Raw genomic sequence first — 21,941 nt, 5'->3', positions numbered from 1 at the left:
CAGCGAGGGCACCTCCATCCGCATTCTGAGGTAGCGAGGCAGGTAGTGCTGGTTAACTCTGAGCATGCGTAATGATGGGGGGAGAAGTGGGGGTGGTTTTCATAAGCTGAGGGCATTGGATTTTCGTAGTTTTACTGTATCTTGAGTTTCTCTTTAAAAAGTTCCCATTGCCTTGATAATGCTGTTAAATAAACATGTGCTTTAGTGATCATGATACTTTGTAACATACGTAGAAGTAATTAACAGCGGAGCTGTGTTAATTACTCATGTCCAGTCTGTTGCCCACACCTTTAGAATTACACCTCTCCTCCATCTGTTCCCGCCCCTTCTTCCGACTGCCTATGAAGAACAGATTAGAGATGAAGCAGCACTTTTGTGTTCTGGTAACTAGAATGGAAGTGACTACACGAACATTTTAAGATTATCTAGGGTTAAGCTAATCATAGATAATTAACAATTGGCTGTAACGAGAAAACTGCTGGTTTTGAGAGAAAATGGTAAACCACAGTCTTGATGCCATCCTGAAAAGCATGCTTTTAGTGATATGAAGTCTGGGCTTTGTTTTTTTATTTTTGAAAAATAGTGTGCCACATACGTGGTAATATCTGTGTTCAGGTTTTACTCTGTTTTCTTGATTCCGATTTGTAGTGCATGCTGTTAGCAGTTCAGTTTGACTATATCGTAGCTGTGATCAAAAACTAACTTTATGAAAATGTGTTTCTCTTATTTTCCTCCTGGATTCACTTTTAAAATTCATTTTCCTTCTAGGTGGTAAGTTTTTTTAATCCATCTTTGTGGATATAATTCCTCTTGCATCGTGATTGCCTGAATTACTGTAGACTCTGCCTGGACCTCCTAGCATGGCCCCTTTGCAGATCAGTCACTGTGAAGATAATGAATTAGTTCTGTTTGCCGGCTCCTTGTCTCCTCATCCTTATGTCACTTCCGTTCCTTGGTGCTGTGCCGGCAAAGTCAGCCCCCTTGGGGGTGGGGTCTTCCTTTCCTCCCCCACCATTGCCTCCTAGCAGCAACACGGCCACATGGCCTTTCTAAGAGGCCGACACCAGCTTGTCCTCATGCTTTGTGGGGCGAGAGGACTTGGCAGAAGGAACTGCTTTTGCCTGTTCTTGGTGGGTCTTTCCTGGGGTTCTCCTTCTTTGTGGAATGATGGGTGGAAAGTGCACTGGGCCTTTGGCCCGCTAACGTTCTTACTAATGAAATGACGGCATGCGTACTAATGAATTTCTAATACATAGGCCAATGTCATATGTTGGAGTAATTTCTATTTTTGTGTTCTTTCTGATTTATTTTCTCATTCTTTAAGCACGGTGTGCTTTCTCTGTTCCAAGATCTGTGCCATTTGGATAAGGGTCAGAAAAGAGGGAGACTTGTTTATAGGAGCCGTTTGGTCAGTGTTGACTAGTCCGGCTTCAGTGGCGAATGATGGCGTGTCACTGAGGTGCTGCTGCGAACGCTCACTGGGGGAGGCGTGCTTTCGCTGTACTTTGGAGTCTAGTTAGACTAGAAAAAACCAGTTTTTAGTAGAAATTCAGGCATTGTTCCATTTGTGTTGAGAATGGTAAAATAACAAAATATATATGTATAATAATTTGTTATTTTACTAATGCCGTTGATCTTATTTTGTCTTCAAGTGGTTTAGTCTTAGATAAGTATCATTGGGGCCATCTGGCTATTTGCTAAGTGTAAACCTTTGTATAGTTAAAATTTCTCTATGAATTACCCAGGCCAATGAAAATTTACATATACAAAGTTCCATTAAAGTAAATGCTGCATTTTAACTAAAACTCTTTGCTTTATTGAAATGGAGTTGTATTGAATCAATGAGGAAAGAGTTGAAGATCTTTTTTTTAACGTTGCATTTTGGGGGAAATGGTCTGAATAAGAAAAGTGACCTGTTAGAATAAAGTCCAAGTCCATTGCTGCACTAGACCAATGTCCACACAGGCTCCATGGACTTCACCTCTTTCTCTTGTAATTGCTCATTGTTAGGCGTCTACTATACTAACACTGCTGTCTGAGCACAGGCGATAAATATTATGCACAGTATTTCTGTCCGTCCAGCAATCGTTTTCCACTTTTTCCTACTTTCCCAGCACTGAGGTCCTTTTCCAGTGAATGAGGTCTATTTCAGTATGTGCAGAGTTTAATCACACAATGGTGGATTTTGTTCCCAGTTAGGATTCCTTGACCCCTCCTTTTCCTGTTCCCTCTTTCCCCTTCCCCTTCCCCTTCTCTACCCTTTTCTTTGTGTGGTTCTAGTTTCTGCTCCCATAGGCTTCCTCGCAAACACTTGTAATCTCGGGAACCCACAGGGCCAGTTCTAGTCACTTCCGTGCCAGTGAGTTATGGAGTGAGTTTCCCGGGACTAGGGCTCATTGGAGGGCAAGTCAGAAAGTAATGCTTCTAGGGCGCCAGTTCATGCATGTATGGGCTTATTCCAAACAGGCTTGTTTCAGCACATCACTGTGCACCGGGGGTGGGTGCCGCAGACACGTCCTCTCAGGAACTCGGTGGTCGTAGTCTCATTGTTGTCAGGTGCCTTACAGTCAATTCCGACTCATAGCAACTGTATGTCCAAGAGCGTGAACACGCGCTGCCCAGTCCTGTGCCGTCATCGCAGTCGTCCTTATGTTTGAGCCTACCGAGGCAGCCACCGCCTCAGACGGTGGCCTTAAAAACAAAGTCCAGTCATAGCAGTTGCTTCTCATGGGATCTGCTGGGCTGGTCATTTTCAAGTCAGAGACCCCCTCAGAAGGTCACAGGGGGTGTTCTTTGGAAGTCGCAGTGTGGTGTCATAGGACTGTATGAGGATGACGTTCTAAGAAAACAGAAACCTGCGTTGATGAGAAAAAGGCCAGGACAGTTGGGCAGCAAGATGGTTTCTACCCTCACAACAGTGCACTGCCCTTCGTTGGGACATCTTACCCTACCTACACTCCAGCCCCAATTTTGCCCTCGTTGAGAGATGGAAACACCCCCTTCAGGAGTGTGTGCACTGGAGTGCAGGGATATGTAGAGAAACCATAGCTTCAGGTGTTGCTGTCTGCGTAATAAAGGTGTCTTTGATTTGGTACCACTACTGCTTTACTTACCTTGCTTTGTGGAAAACAGTGCCACAGGTAACTTTTATCAGTTGAGTCAACGGGACTTCATTTAGGGACTTGAGATTATCTAGTTGATGCATTGTTCACTCACTTAGAGCCCCACTCTTTCGACCCTGCTGAGCCTTTTACGGTTGCACAGCTCATTCATAGAAGGTGATCTCGGAAAGCAGATGAAACGCTATTCAATTTGTTTTGCTCTTAAATCTTGTAAATTATTCGGGGAGGGAGGGGTTAGGAAGAAGGAAGAGGGTGATTGAAAACCTAGCTCTTTTTACCCCTAAACCTATTACCATATATACTCGTGTATAAGCTGAGTTTTTAAAGCACATTTTTGATGCCGTTTTTGTGGTAAAAGTAGGTGCCTCGGCTGATATTCAGGTCGGTTTATACTCGAGTATATACAGTAACTCATCCTCTTCCTTCAACAGTCAAGTTCTCAGTAGATTAGAGAGTCTTTGTCACTTGATAATGAGGCCTGTGTCTTGTCTTGACTCTTCAATTTTCTAAGCACCACTTCTATGAAGTACTGATGCGATGCTATTGCAGTAGTCTTCAAACTCGAGTTCATTTATTTTCTCTTAAAAGTGTTCCTGAGTGACCTTGAACAGCTGCTGTTTATTTGGGTTTCATCTGATTATACTTACCACGTTACAACTTAAAATGGAGAAAATGTCAGGACATTGGTAACACATTTAAGAATAACATGAATAAACTTGTATAAATAATATACTTTGTATGACATTTATACCTTCTGAAACAAATTCAGGGGAAAGAATAGCATTTAAAAGCTTTATACATCTCTAACATCTGGTTCAACAAAAGAAAGCTGGATTTCCACATCGGCTTCTTCGTCTAGTCTGTTGTCATATATCACATGCCGTGTAGCCTCTAGAAACTTCTGATGCTTATTCGTGAGAGGAGAAATGTGGCAGGGTGTGGGGTGGGGGTGGTGGGGGTGGGGAATCCAGTGACATTTTCAGAATTATTGTAAAAATCGTTTGCCTTGTGGCTGCCCTTCAGGAGATCCTTGGAACAAAATTGAGAACAGCTGTGTTGCAATATTACTTTTTCAGTTCCCATATATGGTTTCCTTTATCTCTTCCTATTTTTCAACTGCAATATAGTATACTTAAAAGAAAGGCCCCGACATTCTTTCCAGTATCCCAGAGGCTTAACTTTGAATACAAACTAGCTGTCATTGGCATTTATGAAAGAACACTTTTTATTATCGCCGCATCTCCCTCATTTCATCTTCATCCTGATGAGTTAAAGAATTGACAGAACATCTTATTGTGCCCCTTCATTTTGCATTACAACAATGGACACCTGAGGGCAGCATCCTCCAACCAAAGCACTCCAAACAAGCCCTGAACAGGCTCTCTGCGCAGAACCGAAGTCATTACCCAGTCCGTAGTGTGCTTTTCCACCATTTACTGTAACATGTTGGGGAGGAGGTGGAATTGTCTTGTGGGAGGGCATGCCTGCTGGGTTTTTAATATCTCATGATTTCTGGAGCCAGATTTCACCAGGGGCTGTGAGTGCTCTTAGTTTCTCCGAAAGCGTGTTTTTCACAAAGCTCCAAGACCCTGCGCTTTCTGACTGAGAACCATTAGAACCCAGTTTAATTACATGCTAGGCTGGAGGCCACCTTGTGGAAGGTCTCATTCCCCCAATTGTCATGACTGGCACTAAAAGTGAGAGTGAGGTTCTCCCCAGCATGTGGGGGAAAATGCATTAAGTTTAATAGAGAAAGCCTGAAATAAAGGGTAAAATGCCTCAGGATGCCAAGTTCTATTTGCATGCTTATTGAAGAAGTTGACCTCGATACCCAGGCCCTTCCTCCGAGTTTTCTTGTACACCAAGGATTGGCAAAGTCATGATGCACCTGCCAAGTTTTGGGGTGCTGCTTGTTTTCAGAAATACAATTGTATTGGAGCACTGCTGTAGCGGTTCGCTTTCATCGTCGTGCTGCGAGGGCAGTGTTGAGTAAGTTGCAACAGAGAGACCGAGTAGCTTACAAAGCCTAAGGTATTCACTGGGGAGTAGTTTATTGAAAATTACAGGATTTGACCTCCTTGGCACTCTGGACCAGAGCACTGTCTACATTTTGGACAACCCCTTTCCCAAACCCCATGGACAAACATGGTTAGGGTGAGGACTTTTTCTTTTAAATGGAAACGTGGTTAAAGAAAAATGACCCGGTTATTCCCAAATGGTAAATCCACAGATTTTTTTTTTCCCCATCAGAGATATTTAATGTGTCTTTCATAGAAAATAAGTAGAGAAAGAGCTTTATTTTGTATTGAAAGAATATATTAGAAAATGGCAATAGAAGAATTTGAAGGAATGTCCTTAAATTTGTCGGGGTATCTGAACCCTCTCCATAGGGTTTCTAATTTTTAGTAATATTTTTATCTCCTGAAAGAAAATATGATAATTGCCCAAATATTGATCATTGGACCTGCTTGGTATTTGGGGTTTGAACTAGAATACTGTGTGCAGATTTTCCGCTTGTAGATTGCTATGTTTTTAAGGCCACCCTTGTGCTGTAAGTGGGTTGCATCCTGGCTGCTAACTAAAGCATCAGCCACTCTGCAGGAGAAGGATGAGGCTTTCTGCTCTTGTGAAGATTTAGAGCCCTGGCGCCCACCCACTGGGGCGGCTCCACTCTGTTCTGCAGTATCATTATGAGTCAGAATTGACAGAATGGCAGTGGGCTTTATTTTGCTTTTTCAGTTTTGATTAACAGCTTTTGGTTTCAAAGGCACTGAGTGAGCTAGAGAAGATTCATATGCATCAGCATCTCGGGTTGGATTGGGGATGCTGTGTTGACTTCAGGGGACCATTTCTGTGCCTTGTGATGCATCCGGAGGCCTTTTCAAATCTTCAGGCATTCTTGCTCTGATTGGAAGTTGTTTAGAATACGGGAAAGAACTTGGGTCTACTTTTTTTCTCTCTGTCTCTTCTAAATTTGTGAGTCAGTTTGAAAAGAAACGTGTAGAACCCTGACAACTCGTGAGCTTCTCTAGAATACATACCTCTGACTCTTTGAGATATACTAAGTGAATGGTGGCCATTCGTTTTGCTCAATATGCAGTGCTTGCTTGCTTGATTAGTACTATTTCAAAGTTATTTGTACAGCTTGATGTAACAAAAAAGTTTAGGCGTCCTGAAGATGTTTTCTCTATGGCCAACATTTCATTTTATCTTTACTCTGTGGTGAGATGCTACAAGAGTCTGAGATTGAATGGGTACCATCAGGAAGCAAAGTTCTTCTGTCTTGCAATTGTGATATACATGTGTGAAAAACACCTCCCACTCCATCATTCTTCACACGCAGAAATCAGCAACCATCATATTTAACATATTCGGCCATCACCATCCTCTGTTTCCTATTCCCCCCCCCAACACACTGATGGGAACTCAGTGACCTGTAAGCAGTGAACCCCCATTTCCCCTCCCTCCTGTCTTCCCCCAACAACCACTTTGGTCTTTGTACACTTGACTGTTCTAGATAAAGGTCAGTGGAGTCCTACTTGTGACTGACTTTTTTCACTCATCAGCAGGTTTTCAAGGTTCATCCAGGTCATAGCATGTATGACAGCCTTACAAACTTCATCAATAATACCTCATGGGGGGGGGGCACAAATAAACGATGCGTGGATTTCTTTTCTATTTTTTGCACAAAATGCATATTAACATATCCGAACAAGATCTAATTGAAAGCAATAAGAAGGATAAGACATCATCATTTTGAAAAACTGCCAAATATTTTAATATTAAGAATTCTAAAATTGTATTTAATTCCCAGCTTTCAATACTCCCTGAAAACAGGTGGACGGAATATCCATTAGGATAAAAAGACTTGGCAAGCTCCACAAACCAACAAAATGTCATCAAACGCGCTTTCAGCAACAGCACACCAGCTTCTCTTTTGCTCTCCATTCTTCAGGACAGACCCGGTGTTAGGTCGCCACATCTCACGAAGTGAGCAAGAACTGAAAACATGTCACAGACGTTTTGGAACCACAGTGGAACGAATTGGAAACTGGTCACAGAATGAAACTTGTAGATGAATTTCTAAATAGCTCACGAGACCTTGGCAGTGACAAATCGCCGGCTCAGATGGCTTCACTGAAGAATTTTCCCAGGCACTCAGAGAAGAGTTGAGCCTGATTCTACTCCAACGATTCTAGAACGTAGAGAGGGGTAGAATGCTCCCTTAATTCATTTTTATGAAGCTAGTATAAAATAACCAATAAAGTCAAATTACATACAATTTTTTTCTAGGATTAGCATCCCTTATGAATATAGGTATACAGTTTTTCAAAATTACACCACCTGATTCCAACAGCATACAAAATAATACGTTATGGCTGGTGAGGTTTGTACTAGGGTCACAAGGGTGGCTCACAATTAGAAAATTACATAAAAGAAAGAAAAAAAATCACAACTTAGAAATGACATTTGAAAAAAATCAAATACCTTTAAAAAGTTTAAAGCTTTTCTGACTTACAGTTTATATACATGCAATTCACTAGTTAAACGTATTTTTTAAAGTTGTGATTTTCTTTAAATTTTTTTCTTCATTCTTGTACTCCTTAGCTCCCCATTTCCCCTCAGTCACACCTGATTTAACTCCAAGAAACTATTAATCCAGTTACTATTTCTATAGCTTTACCTATCCTGGATTTCATGTAAAGAAAACCACAAAAATTTAAAAGAAAACAAAATGCCAATAACAAAAAAGGTGAAAACCTCAATAGAAAAGAAGGCAGAAAATAACACTAGCAAATTGTTAAAATGATTCAAAAGGGAGAAAAAATGATAAGGAATTACATGTTAACCCAATTACTCTGTAATAATCCGTATTCAATGGACTCTGCGTTGCTCTTCAATGGTCAGAAGGGATTCACAAAAGCCTTTATCCACACGAGGACCCTGCCAATAGATACTTAGCTTTCACTGTTACTTCATTGCCTTTTGCAAACTAGGGGCTTAGAATTTAATCTCTTAATACAGTTCCTTCTTCCACTCTTGGATTTTATTATTTATAATCTCTGGATCACACGGCGTTGACGAACACCCTCTGTTGAAAAGCATGGAAATCCCTCAACAAGGTTGAAGCGTACATGCAAAACAGCCGACATTATCCTCAGCAAAGAGAAAGCCTTCCCATGGAGAAGAGGAATGAGACAGAGGACGCTCATTTTCCTACTACTCTGATTCAGCATTGAACTAGAAGTCCTAGCCAGATTCAAAAGGCAAGAATGAGGTAGTAATTACAAAACGAAGAGTGAAACTCAACCCCCCCCACCCATCCCCCACCCCTGGCCAGAGCATGATCCTATGCCTAGACTATCCCAGACTTCAAGGGAAAGTTACTGAAACCAATTGGAGGATTCAGAAAAGTAGCACAGGTGACGTGCGATCACACAAAAGTGACAAGAACTTCAAAAAGGATCAAGAAAATGCCATTTCCTGTAACCTCCACAAGGATAAACGACCTAGGAGTAAATCTAACCAAAAGTATCAAAGACCTATACAAGGAAAGCTGCAAGGAGACCAACCCATGTAAGTGGAAAAACATACCATGCACATATTGTCTAGTTTTCTGTTTTTCAAACTGCTGTCTTCAGCTCCTTATTGCCTTAAACTAGAGCCTGTTCAGCTAAGTTATAAAAATGTCAATACTATCAAAGCAATCTATAGATATAAAGCAATCCACATCCAAATGCCAACATTTTTTAATGAAATGGAAAAAAGTAATCTCTCCAGCTTTATATGGAAAGGAAAGAGACCCAATAACAAACAATATTGAAGACCAGAGGAGGGGGGCCTCACACTTTGTAAGCCTGGGTTACTCTACAGCCACAGTAATGAACCCAACCTGGTCCTAGATCAAGCACAGCGACACAGGCCAATAGGACAGAACTGAGAACCCAGACTATTCATCCATCTGTGGGCAGAGGATTTTTGGCAAATGGAGGAAGCTCATCCAATGAGGAAGAGGCAGTCTCCTTATGAAATGATAGTGTGGAAACTGGATACTCGCAGAGAAATGAGCCAAGATCCATATGTCACATCATACACAAAAACCAGAAAAAGATTAAGGACCTCCGTGTTAAAGCTCAAACTATAATGTTCCCGGAAAAGAACTTAAGAATAGACTTTTAAAACAACTAAAGATGTAACACCTGAACAACAGATAGTAAATTTTGATAACTGGGGCCACCTAAAACCTAAATCCTCAGATTCCTCAGAGTCTTTTGCCAAAAGAGAGAAAGGTGAACCACGGACTGGAGTTTGAGGGGTGTACATTTTAGTCACAACATCTGACAAAGATCAAGTGTCCACAAAGAATAACGAGTCTGAGAAATGTAACTGATGAATCTAGAAGGAAATTATACAGGGTGACGTAAGTGTTATATGGTCATACTTTTGAAGAGTCAAAATTAAGTTTGCATACAGAAAGCATCATTTGTTGATTGTCACTAGGAATCCCATGCTAGGTAATAGACACATGAATTCTGATGATGGGCATGGCGCAATAAGGGGGAATTCATTACATCTGGACCAAGGTAAAGTGATATGCAAGAATAAAGGACATCAAGAGGTACACAAGAATAAATGGCAATTTTGTTAAACATATAATTTTACAATAGTAATAACCAAAAAATGTATATGGTTACAGATATGTATGCTATATGTATACAGGAAGGGATATGTGAGTATGAACGTATACTGTACATACCCAAATATCAGCCAATGCACCTAATATTACCACAAAACTGCATCAAAAATGTGCTGAAAAACTCAGCTTATACACAAGTATATACGGTAGCTATATTTATAGGTACCAGTATAGCTATATTTATAAGGAATGATTTCAAAAGGTTTAGTAGGAAAATGCAACAAAAATATTGAAAAAAAACTATTTCTCTGGGTGCAAAAGCAAATGTGAAGAAAGCTGATAGCGCCTGGCTGGCAAAAGATATAGTGTCTAGGGCCTTGACAGTTTGAAGTTAAAGAAGCAGCCATCTAGCAGAGAAGCACCAAGGCCACATGGAAGAAGCACATCAGCCTGTAATTTCCTGAGGAGTCAACAGAATCGGGTAGCAGGCACCAGAAGAGCCAAAGCAATTCTATCAGCCAATTTTCCCAGCAACTTGGACTCACTTTGTGTCTCCGTGTCATGTTTTGGTAATTTTCACAATATTCCAAACTTTTCAGAGTACTATTCTACATTTAATAAATGATGGATTAGTATAAGCATAACTTTTATAAACAACAGGAAATCATAAGATATATGGGACTTGCTTTATTGTGGTATTGCAGAAATCTGGATGCAAACCTGCAGTTAATCTAAAGTATTTCTCTACTTTTCTTCTGAGTAATGTAAATAAAATAAAGCCCAACGGTTTTATTTTCTGCCAGCTTCTTTGGGACCGTGGCAGGCTAACCTGTTAGCTGGAAAGTAGAGTACAACCTCAATTTCTTTACAGATCTTGACAGCAGAGGTCAGCTCACAAATGTCATTTTTATCTTTTTTTTTTTAATTATCAAAAACCTCAGTCTATATTATTTACATAAATGTAACATGAATTTCTTTTTTTACGTTTCTAAGGTTAAAATAAGCTTTGGCATAATCATGCAAGTTATATTTAATCACAAAGTGATTGTATGATAAACCATATATTTTATGCATACTAAATTGTATTACATATGTATGGGTGTCTATATGAGTGCGTTCATGTCTTGAAAACCAAATAAGTTCTTGCTTTTTGTAGCTACATCTAAAAATTAATCTTGGCATGTTGTCTTTGCCTCTACTACAGAATATTGGAAAGAAGATGACCTGTCAAGAGTTCATTGCCAACCTCCAAGGAGTCAACGAGGGCAGTGATTTCTCCAAGGACCTGCTGAAGGTACATACTGAAAGATCACTTGATCAAGCGTGTTTTTATGTGTATTTATTGCTTGCTTTGTTGGTTTCATTTTTGTTTTACTGCTGATGTTTCCATTGGGGATGGTCGTCATTGCTTGAGACTTCCATGTGCCCATGAAGTAATGGTGCCTGGGGTTTCCACGTTATTCAGCAATAGTGAGATGATAAGTAGATTTGGAATAGTCCGCGGTGCATATAATTGGGCAGTTTCGAGCTTTTGTTGGCAAGCAGGCCTTGAGAACGTAGAGAAGATCAAAAAGGTATATTCACAACAGAAACAAAACAGCATTTGCAGATCAAAACAGAAGTAGCTCTGACTGTAGTTGGTCCCTTCTCACCCTTAGATGGCTCCAGAAACAGATTAAATTCCACCCGCGTCATTGTAGAATGTGTGAATTATTTGCACCTTAGCTTTAGTGAACAATCGACATGTTCTTCCCTATCTTGATATTTCAAGGAAACAACAATCAACTTTGGAATTCATAACATACTACAGCGTTGGAAATAAGATGTAAATTTGATCAAATGCAAAATAATGATTGACAAGGAATATGAACATTCCGTAGCTGTGACTGTGATGTGCATGTCAAAGAATGTGATTCATACAAATTTTTATTGGATTCTGGACTTCTGTTTTGAAATTTCCTGCTCCCTAGTGATCTTTTTTGGGATCTGTTTGAGTGAGCTTGCTAAGAAATTTGAATCATCCTATCATATGGTAATGTACCAGATGAAAGATTAATCCTGTCTTATGGCTTATGTAATCTTTCACCTCTATAGAATAGAATTCTGGTAGACTTAGAAAGACTTATGCTCAAAAAGAGGAAAAATTATATAAAATGTGGAATTGTCAAATTCCAATTTTTACTGTTTTCAATGCATCTCATTAAAAAATTAGAATATGAAATATTCAGAAAGACCTAATTATGTTAAATAAGGCAGGTATGATAAAATTAATTTCTCTTTGGTGTAAATGCTGCTGTTTCTAAGGGTGCAATGTCTAGTAGGGACAGGAAATAAAAAGTGCAGAGTGTGGCCTGATAAATATGTTCTATACATTTATTTCATCAATGCTATACTATAGATGTACAAGTCTTTTTTCAGTGCAGTGTTACTAGTGTGGAAAATAATGAATCTCTGAGAGAGGATTTGTGAGGCTTTTATCAAGTTATGTCAGAAATGAAAATTGATAGGAAAATTGTTACAGTGAAGCTTTTACAGTTTTGTGGTAGGCTTTATGGTAAGCTGCAGGGCTCTGAGTACATTCTTAGGCAGATGTGAATGAGTGTGATGAAGCGATCCAAAACTGAACGTGGTTAATGTGCTCCGGTCCAGTGACTACTGTGCACCTTAGAGAAGCATCGCTTCTCGTGGGAGAGACTCTGCCAAGAGTTTGCCGGATGATGTGTGGCCGTTGTGCAATTGAGATCCTGTTTATACCCCCAGGGGTAAGAACATGCGTTGTGCTTGCTTGCTTTACTCTGGGAAACTGACAGTGAAGTGCCGCTGAAAATGACAGTGGCGTTTCTATGGAAATTGTCAAGTAAATATTGATTCTCGTTCATAACAAACTCCAGCCTCTCACTCACTTGAGGTGTGTGCCACTTCTTTAGAAATCTGGATTTTACTGCCGATTCCAAGAACAACTTCATTGAAACTGTTTTTCTCCCATTTCACTGTTTTGTGTGACTGTCCTGCCCCACCCCCGCCATCCCTCCTCTTTTCTCTTTATTTTCCTTTTCTCTTTCCATTCAGTTTCATTATGAGGCAAGAGCAAAGACCGTTATCCCTATAATACCTCTCTCAATATATTTGCTAGATTTAATATTAAAAAATGCCTTAGGGTGCTTGACTTGAACTGAGTTATTTTTTATTTACAGTATACACTCGTTAGGTGTCTCAGCTGATATTTGTGTCAGCTTATAGTCGAGTATATATGGTATTTTTATTGAAATATGTCCATTGGCCTTATTGCTTCTGGATTTCTTTGGTATATCGCATGCAGTAGTTGGACTTAAGTCTTTTTTTTGTTCAGTACAGTCCAGGGCTGCAACATTGTTTAAGGGTCCATTGTGTGTTGACTAAGTATTGTGAGCCTTGATACTGAAACCAAAGGAACAGGTGCCCTCATTGATCATGCGCTATTTTGAATGAGAGGAGGGAGGGCTCTTTATCACAAGCATCTAACACCCAAAACAAATGATTACCATCAGATTGACGCTGACTCAGCGAGCCCATACAACGGGGTAGAACTGTCCCCGGGAGTTTGTGAGACTGTAATTGTTTATGGAGCAGAAAGCTCCACCTTTCTCTCAAGGAGTGTTTGGCTGTTTCAAACTGCCAACCTCGTGGACCGCAACCTAACACAACCTCTACACCATCAAGGCTTCTTTGTACAAAGTGAAAGGTGATTCCAAATGAAGGAAAAAATATACAGTGAACCCTCGTTTATCGCGGTTAATCGGTTCTAGACCCTACCGTGATAAATGAAATTCCGCGAAGTAGGATTTCTTATTTGTAAATCAAATATTTTCGTAGTTAGAGCATAGAGGACATGAAAAAACACCCTTTAGTCACCATTACACTTGTATTACCCAATTTATTAAACGAAAAAGGGAAAATACAGTAAAACATTTTGGACGTTACAATTATCATTTATTATTTATTATATTATTTATGGCATCAAGCATGTACAGTATGAGCCAATCAGTGGCAGTAATGACAGAGCATGTGCTGTTACGCAAAAACCGCGATAGAGTGAAGCCGCGGAAGTCGAAGCGCGAAGTGGCGAGGGTTCACTGTAAACTAAATTCCACTCTGCTTAATATCCTATTTCATAAAATGCATCCTGGTCATCAAGTGTCTCCCGACTGTAGCCATCTTCTATTATGCACTGCCAAACTGATCTAGTAATGTCTCAATGTGACAGAGTGGAACTGTCCCATAGAGTTTGCCAGCTGTAATCTTGAGGGGAACAGGCCTCTAAGTCTTCAGTGGAGCTACTAATAGGGTCACACTTCCAGCCTTCCAATTGGCAATCAAGTACTTAACCATTGTAGCACCCGGGAGTCATATCTTTTGGTGATGGTGTTTGTGGTTAGGTGCCTTGAGTGTCTCTAACTAACGGGCAATAGAATGAAACATTGCCTAATCCTGCACCATACTTACAATCTTGGCCTTGGAGCCCATTTCTGCAGCCACCGCGTCCACCTCTTTAAAGACCTTCCTCTTTTTCAGTAACCTCCTACATCATTTCTACTTTAGCGTGATATCCTTTGCCAAGGATACCATATTCTCAGGCCCTTCCTGATAATATGCCCAAAATATGTCAGACATAGTCTTATCATCCTTACTTCTTATGGATCCTACTAAAAACTCCTGCTCAGATTTGCTTATGTTCACTTGCTTTCTAAAAAGAATTTAGCTATTATTCTTTTAGAATTGGTTTCCAAGGATGCAGAGGGGTGTGAAATTGTTCATGGAAAAATTGTATTATCTTTTCATTCCATTTTCCCCCACAAACTTGTTGAAGATTCTTTGTATATAGGTTATTGGGGTTGGGGTGGGCAAGTGACGCTTCTCTGTTCCTATAAAGATTTACAGCCTTGGGTGGTCACAAGTTAGAAGTGGCCCAGTGACAGCGGGTTTGGTTGTGTGTAGCTTACCTGTGCCCATTCCATAACAGATCCAGTTGACTAAAAGCTTTATCTTGTTTTAAGTGGGATTTTCTCACTTGGTATTCTCAAGGGAAGAGTAATTAGTGAAAATGATGGAGAAATTAGTTGAGGGTAGCATTTACACAAAGTAGACTCCAAAAGGCAACAGAGGAAAACACATTTTAAATAAAGATTAATGCATCTTGTCGGACCGGAAGAAAGATAATTAGGCAGTATAAAAATATGTAATGCAAGTTCATAACCATTAGGGTTTGTGTTAGTCTGAGTTAACTAGAGAAACAAATTCACAGACAGTCATATGTGTATAAGAAAGTGCTTTATGAGCAATTGTATATTGAGAAAGCATCCAGCTCTGTCCATAAGTTTGATATTAGCCCTTATGTCCAATACCAATCTATAAATTCCTCTTCAGACTCACAAACCACATGCAATGACACCGCATACAATAAGATCACAGAGCAGTGGGTGGAAAATATTGTGGATCCAGGGGTGGTGTAAGCATATCAGCGCTGGCAGGGGTCCTACGTGGCTCTTCCAGTTTCAGGGCACTAGCATACCTCCATGTGACTTGTCAGCAGGAATATCTCACAGATTGTGTGTGCACTGCCGCCAGCGAGCTATGTATCTCCTTAGTGCCTCCAAATGAGGTCATCAGTCTGCGACCTGATTGACAGGCTAAACTCCACCCCTTCACTCTTAATAATCTCAAATTGACAACAGATTTGTAACTTCCATAGGGTTTGTGATCAGTTACAGCTATATATCGATAAACAAACAAAAAAGCCTAGTCATTCATTAGAGTTTAGAGGTAGCCCATTTTTCTAAAATCAAACTTGGAATATCACCTATTTTAAGCAGAGCAACAGAACTGCGCATGCTCTTCTACTAGAGAAAGCTTGATGCCAGGCAGCTGACCCTGTCTGCCCTGTGATGTGATCCTTTCAGCCAGCGAGGGGATTGACAATGTAACACAGACCATTGCCCTACTTTTGTATTTTTACCAGTAGGTGATCCTGGAGTCACAGCGGATCTTCTCTCATTCCTTCTCCGTTTTTGTAACTTTTCTCTTCCCTTCCTGTGTTGTTACTACAAGCATTGAAGATTGTATCTAGTCCTTAGATACAATTTTGGCTTCAAAGCCTTGGACCCCCTACCTGGGTGGTTTTTCTTCAAGAGAGCCTCGCTTACCTGTGAATGCATCACGACTGCTCTCTGTTTCTCACTGCAAAGTCCCTGAAGAAGTCACAGCCAATATTCCTAAGAGTTAGCTTGATGTTTACTACTTGAAAGCAAGAAAGTGTTGATTGTTCCCTTATAGATATTTGTGAGGTTTTTTTGTGTGTTTTTTTAGGGAGGATAGAGAAATCCATTTTAAAGGACCCTGAGCCGTGTAGTACCAGTTAACTTATTTATAAAACTCAAGGAATACATTTTATCATCTGAAGTCTTTCTAATTCCAGAAATTATACATATATATATCTGTTAATTCTGAATATCATTTGGAAGGCTTTTTTGTAGTTTGAAGTAAATAGTGAGTGTCAAACATATTTGGAAAGAAAGCCCAATATTTTGCTATGAGCACGCCCCTTAGGGTTGGTTTTTTTTTTGGCTTTTTGGTTTCTCATAGGATATGAGTATCTCTCGCCCAAGAGTGATTATGAAGATTATGTAAATTAGTGGATGTGTGTTAGTGGCTCAGGTTGTGGCCAGCTAGAGGGCCTGCAAGCGTTGTTGCTTTTCACACTGCCTCTGGGTTTTGTGTGAACGGAGCTAGACATCATGTGTTGGAATAACTACAGTGATAAGCCTCCGGTTGACATTTCTCCTCTTTGTGCCTTTGTGTCTTCATTTGTAAAATATGGTTTGGGTTGTGTCCGTAGGTGTTCAGTATAGACTCATGGAACCTCCAGTGTCTGGCCCCCAACCCCTTATCACTCCGACCGTTCTCATCTTATTTGAAATTCCTTACGGGGTGTCTTTTGGACAAAATAGTCTATGGGAGAAAAAGGAGTTGGGAAAACCCTATCAGAGGTCTTTAAGGATTCTGTTTAAGTGCCGGAGTGGTCTTAAAATGATGTTTCCCTTTAATGAACTTGGCTCAGGTTTCTAAGTTTCAATTTTTACATTGCATTGATTGGTTTAGACAATGAGTAAGTATATACCTAATAGTTGAACTAGTTAATGGTCAGATATAAATCCAGGAAAACTTCTTCTGATGAGGCAGCATTCTCAAAAGATTACTCTCAAAGAATTGCATGAGGGGAAGAAGCAGGCCTTAGTCCAAAAAAAAGAGAAGTGTGAACGTTTTTATAAATGAAAAGCCTGAAGTGAATTCTCAAAAAGACTTCATGTGAGTTATATTTGGAGTATGTAGTTGAAAATAGAATCTTCTGGGTGGTATTTCAGGGTAGCTATAAAAAGAGCATTAACTGTTGCCTGGAGGAGGTGAGTTCTCGCCCAGAGGAGGTCATGGAAACCTGGAAGCAACAGTATCTATGGAGAGAAGATGCTTTGACAATTAGTGGCATAGCATGAGAACCTTCTAAGAGAAAAGCAAATGCAGTAGCTTTTTAATACCTTTAAAGGTCCTGCTGAGTTATGAAAAGGTTTTGGTGTATCTCTGCATCTGCTTTCCGTGGGAAGGTCTGTAAGCATGCTGCTGCTGCGAGTCACATGCTCACCGTGGGGAGAATAATGGTGCTGTCTTCGGTGTGGTTTAGACCTTGAATGAAAAATGATGATGAGAATGAGAATAAAGCTTTGAAGACACCAAAAAGCCACAAACCTTGTACATGTGTTTTTATAATCTGTATCAAAGAGAAGTCAGCTAGAACGTTCTGACAGAACAGATGCTCCTTAAAAGAGTGCAAACAGATTTTTAACCAGAGAGAGAGTTTGAGTGAGGGCGGTAGTAATAGCTAAGGGTACTGTAATGGAATAGTAACAATTCCCAGAGAAAGCCTATTTTTAATTTGATCATGAAGAAGTGCTACAGAATTCCATATTCAGATGCATCGCTAGAACTTGGAATGTGTGTTTGGAGCATTTTAAAATGTAATAACAGTCCATCAAGGTTCCTGCCTTTCAAGTATGAACATGTATTATTGATATGAATTCATGAGTTGCATTGTGAATGTAAGTCCTCTTCCATTGTGTTTGTTTAAAACTCGGCCTGAAGGCTGCATTTAAGAACCCCTAGCCACTAGCTTACATGATTTATATGCTTATATTCAGGCAGATTTTGGTTTACATAGTCCTGAGATTCTTGAAAGAATATACTGGATAAAAGCAGGGAGGGTAGAGGGAGAATGGGTAGGAAAGAGGGAACCGATTACATGGAACTGTGTGTGACCTCCTCCCTGGGGGACAGACAACCGAAAAGTGGATGAAGGGAGAAGTCGGACAGGGCAAGATATGACAAAATACCCATTTATAAACTATCAAGGGCTCATGCGGGAGGAGGGAGCGGGGAGGGAGGGGAAAAATGAGGACCTAATGTCGGGGGTTTAAATGGAGAGAAAATGTTTTGAGAAACGATGTACAAATGCGCTTTACACAATTGATGTGTGTATGGAGTGGGATAACAGTTGTATGAGCCCCTAATAAAATGTTTAAAAAAAAAAAAAAAGCAGGGATGAGTAAAGCCAGATAATAATAGTTTTTTTAACCATAAAATTCTTTTAGTTATTATTGATTTCTTTGATATGTGTATATACATTCTGTGCATACATATACTTTGCATATGTGTACATACACATCCCTAGCATAAACAGAGTATTACAGCATTCTCTGTAATAGTACTTTTATTACCTACTTAATAGATTCCATCATCTACGTGGTTGTGTGTAGTAGAGTGAGGAGAACAAGAGTCGAGGTTTATAGACTATTAGCTAACTGTGGTCTGTGGGTGAGCTATTCAACCCTTCTAGGTCGCATTCCTCCTCCGTTAACTAAGGGATTGAACTCAGTAATAACCACAGTGCCTGTCAGTTCTGTTTAAAAGAAAAATAATCCATGGTTATTCTTGTCCATCAGTGGTTTGTGAACCTGCTTGGTAAGTGGGTGGTTTGACTTCCTAACCTACCTTCGGAAACCTGAGTGTCTTCTGAAGTTACCAAGAACTTTGTTCTCAATCCACAAATTCAAAAACCTTATGTATTCAATAGTAGTATTGCTTTGCTCCATTTGTAACTGCCTTGAACGTCTATCATTGAAGGGAGGGAAAAAATCCACATCTTCTTAAATCTCCACCCATTTTCCCAACATCTTAAATCCACTCATTGTGAGAAAGAACAGAAATGCGCTATTCATTGAATGAGACTGTGTGTGTCCTTAGACTCAACTGTTATGACCCATGACCACGAGCTCGCTGTTGCACTCTCTCTGAGGGAGTTCCTCCAGTTCTCTGATTAACACTTGGCACACAGATGGAAATGTTTAGCTTTTAAATGGAATGTTCTTAAATAAATTGAAAACGCCTGGCTTCAAAAGTTAAATGACAACCCGTATTCTATAATTTAATACATTTATTCTAGAAAAATTAACTTGATGCAGGTATTACTTTATTTTTATTTTTCAACAGTTTTATGGGCCTAAAGTTTACATATCATACAATTCAAGAAGTATACATCATCACCACAATCAGTTTTGGAACATTTTCTTCATTCTGGTCCTCATTGTGATTAGCTCCCCATTTCCCCCCAACCTCTCAGTAATTAAATATTTCCCCAAGGAATCATTTATCCAGTTACTGTCTCTCTAGATTTGGCTATTCTGGATTTAATATATAGAAAAACATAAAATCAGCAAAACCAACAGGAATAAAAATGTAAAACATAAAAACATCAATCGAAAAGAAAGCAGAAAATATTAAAAAGTATAATAAATTTAATATTTATTAATGAAGAGCTGACTCAGGGGACAAGTGGTGGGTCCCCAGCAAGGGTCCCCATCCTATTTGTATATTGGTATCTATCAGTGTCAATATGACCACTTGCTTATATACAGTACTACTAAGGCATTGGGCAGCTCCATGGAGTTATAATGTATTTTTTAAAATCATTTTATTGGGGGCTCATACAACTCATCACATTCCATACATCCATTGTGTCAAGCACATATAATGTACTCTTTCATTTCATTTTATTAATTAATTAACCTACTGTACTATTTTAATAGACCTGTGATTTAAAGGGAAATGAACTACATAGTTAGTACTCTGTCCTGGAGATGGTGTTTGCCTATTCATTGAGGATTCAGGGAAACTCGTTTTCATTACAAGACTTTTGTAATTGGACAAGGGAAGCAGCCCACAGAAGAAAGCAATTTGTAGTTTGACATTTTAAGAGTAAGTTGCCTGAGATAAAGGTAAAAGAATAAAATCAATGCTTAAAACAATCAAACCATAAAATAGAAATAAATTAAAAATACCTGACCAACCAGAATGAAGAGGGCTTGTGTAAGGAAACCACATGGATTTTAATACTACATTTTTACTTCAGCAAGTTTGGCCCCCAGGCCCCTTCCCTAAGGACCATTAGATGGCTAGGTGGATGCCAGTAAGCTGCGGAGGCCACTGAGCAGCCCTGAGCCCGCTCTGACATGACAGGTTCTATCTGCATCAAATTAAACTTCTCTAGAGCTGCTTCAGCGAAGCACGAGTATGTAGGTTGTTTTCTAAAACGTTTTGTTTTGAAGAAAACCCAGTTTTCCCAGGTGGCTGTGAACTAGAAGGGTGAGGCTTGCTGCTCTCCATAGGCTGACCTCGATGGGACGAGGAATTAAAAGGGGAACATCTGGCCCAGGGTCTTCAGAGGCACCTGCTCAAGTGGCTCTGCGAGGGGCAAGCAAACGTGCCTAGTCAGTCCCTTCTTGGGAACTGGCACTCCTCACAACGCAGAGGACGGGATCACTTCCTGAGCCTTCTGGATTGTCACATTATGGGGACTGAGTTTGATGAAGGAGACAGGAGTGTCAAATAGAAAGATTGCCAACAAAGCTCTTTGATAAAGGCTTTTGGCATTTAAAGACATGAGCTTTGATCAGAAAATCCATTTATATGCAATAAGTCAGTTCTCTACCTGCAGCCCTTCTTGACCTCTGCGCTGTCCGGGGGGCGTTTTATCTCTGCTATTTGAAATCCTCACTTGCTTGTTTCTGTGGTGTCGTGCACCCCCTTCCTCCGACAGTGTGCCTCGTCATCCCATGATGACATCCTCTTCCTGCAGTTGTTCCTCGTGCCTCCCCCGGCCATGTGTTGGGGAGAGTGCCAGTCCTTCAGACTTTGCCTGAGAGAAGAGAATGGCCGCATGGCACTCACTGGGAGTGCTGCCCTTTGGGGAAGACCCCCTGGAGGGCAAGGCGAGCCTCCGGGCAAGTCTGGAAGTTATCGGAGACCCCTGATTTGAGAATGTAGGATTGCTACTTGTTTCTCTCCTCTTTTCACTCCTAGAAACATAGACTATCCCCTCAAAGGGTTATTTGCATTGTGTCCGGCCAGGTAGCGTGTTATACAAATGAGACCTGTTGGAAAATAATGTTAAGATTTTTTAGAGCACCTTTGTTTTGATTAGATTATAATTGTTTTTTCACTTAGACTTCTGTGTGTTCCCTTTGTGTCCCTGATTCTGAAGGACAGACATTGTCCTATTGGGTACAGTGCCCCTAAGAATGGGGTCTCACAGCATCTCCATTGAGGAGGTGCAGGCAGGGCCGGCTGTTTCATTCTCGTGTGCACAGGGTTGTTGTGGGTCGGAATCAACTCAGCGCTGTGGTAGGTAGATAATCTGTTGTCAGTTTGAGAGGATTACAAGTGAAGGGGTGGAGTCTAGCCTGTCAATCTTTGTGTAGCCACTAAGGCCTCTGTGGGGGCATGGCCTTCCTCTGAGGTTTCTGTGAATTGCTGTATTTCCTCCTCGGAGGTGGAAGAGACTCTCTCTCTCTGCTCACTTCCTGGGAGACATTGCAGCTGACAAGACACATGGAACTACACTAATGCCTTGAGCTGGAGAAGCCACATGGAGACCCCTGCCAATGCTGAGATGCTTACAATGCCACTGGATCCATAAGACTACCCACCTACTAGTTTGTGATCTTCTTGCATTTGGCATCATTGCATGTGTTTCGTGAGTCTGAAGAGGACTTTATAAATTCTGATCGGACATATGGGTTAATATTGGACGTAGGCAGGCA

The 21,941-nt window shown here is 40.4% G+C and overlaps 1 protein-coding gene across 1 annotated transcript in view; it reads left to right on the top strand.

Moving 5' to 3' along the window:
• The window catches only part of PSD3 (pleckstrin and Sec7 domain containing 3), a 331,314-nt gene that overhangs the window by 106,218 nt on the left and 203,155 nt on the right, over positions 1–21,941 (top strand). Inside the window, exon 8 of the mRNA XM_045286849.1 lies at positions 10,964–11,053. Coding sequence (XP_045142784.1) covers positions 10,964–11,053 — 90 coding nt within the window. The remainder of the gene's footprint in view (positions 1–10,963; positions 11,054–21,941) is intronic.

This window comes from Echinops telfairi, unplaced genomic scaffold (assembly GCF_000313985.2).
Source record: "Echinops telfairi isolate 266 unplaced genomic scaffold, ASM31398v2 ScPeMD7_9;HRSCAF=40, whole genome shotgun sequence".
NCBI lineage: Eukaryota > Metazoa > Chordata > Mammalia > Afrosoricida > Tenrecidae > Echinops > Echinops telfairi.
Note: the sequence above shows the minus strand (reverse complement) of the source record. Positions and strands in the feature narration are given on the sequence as shown.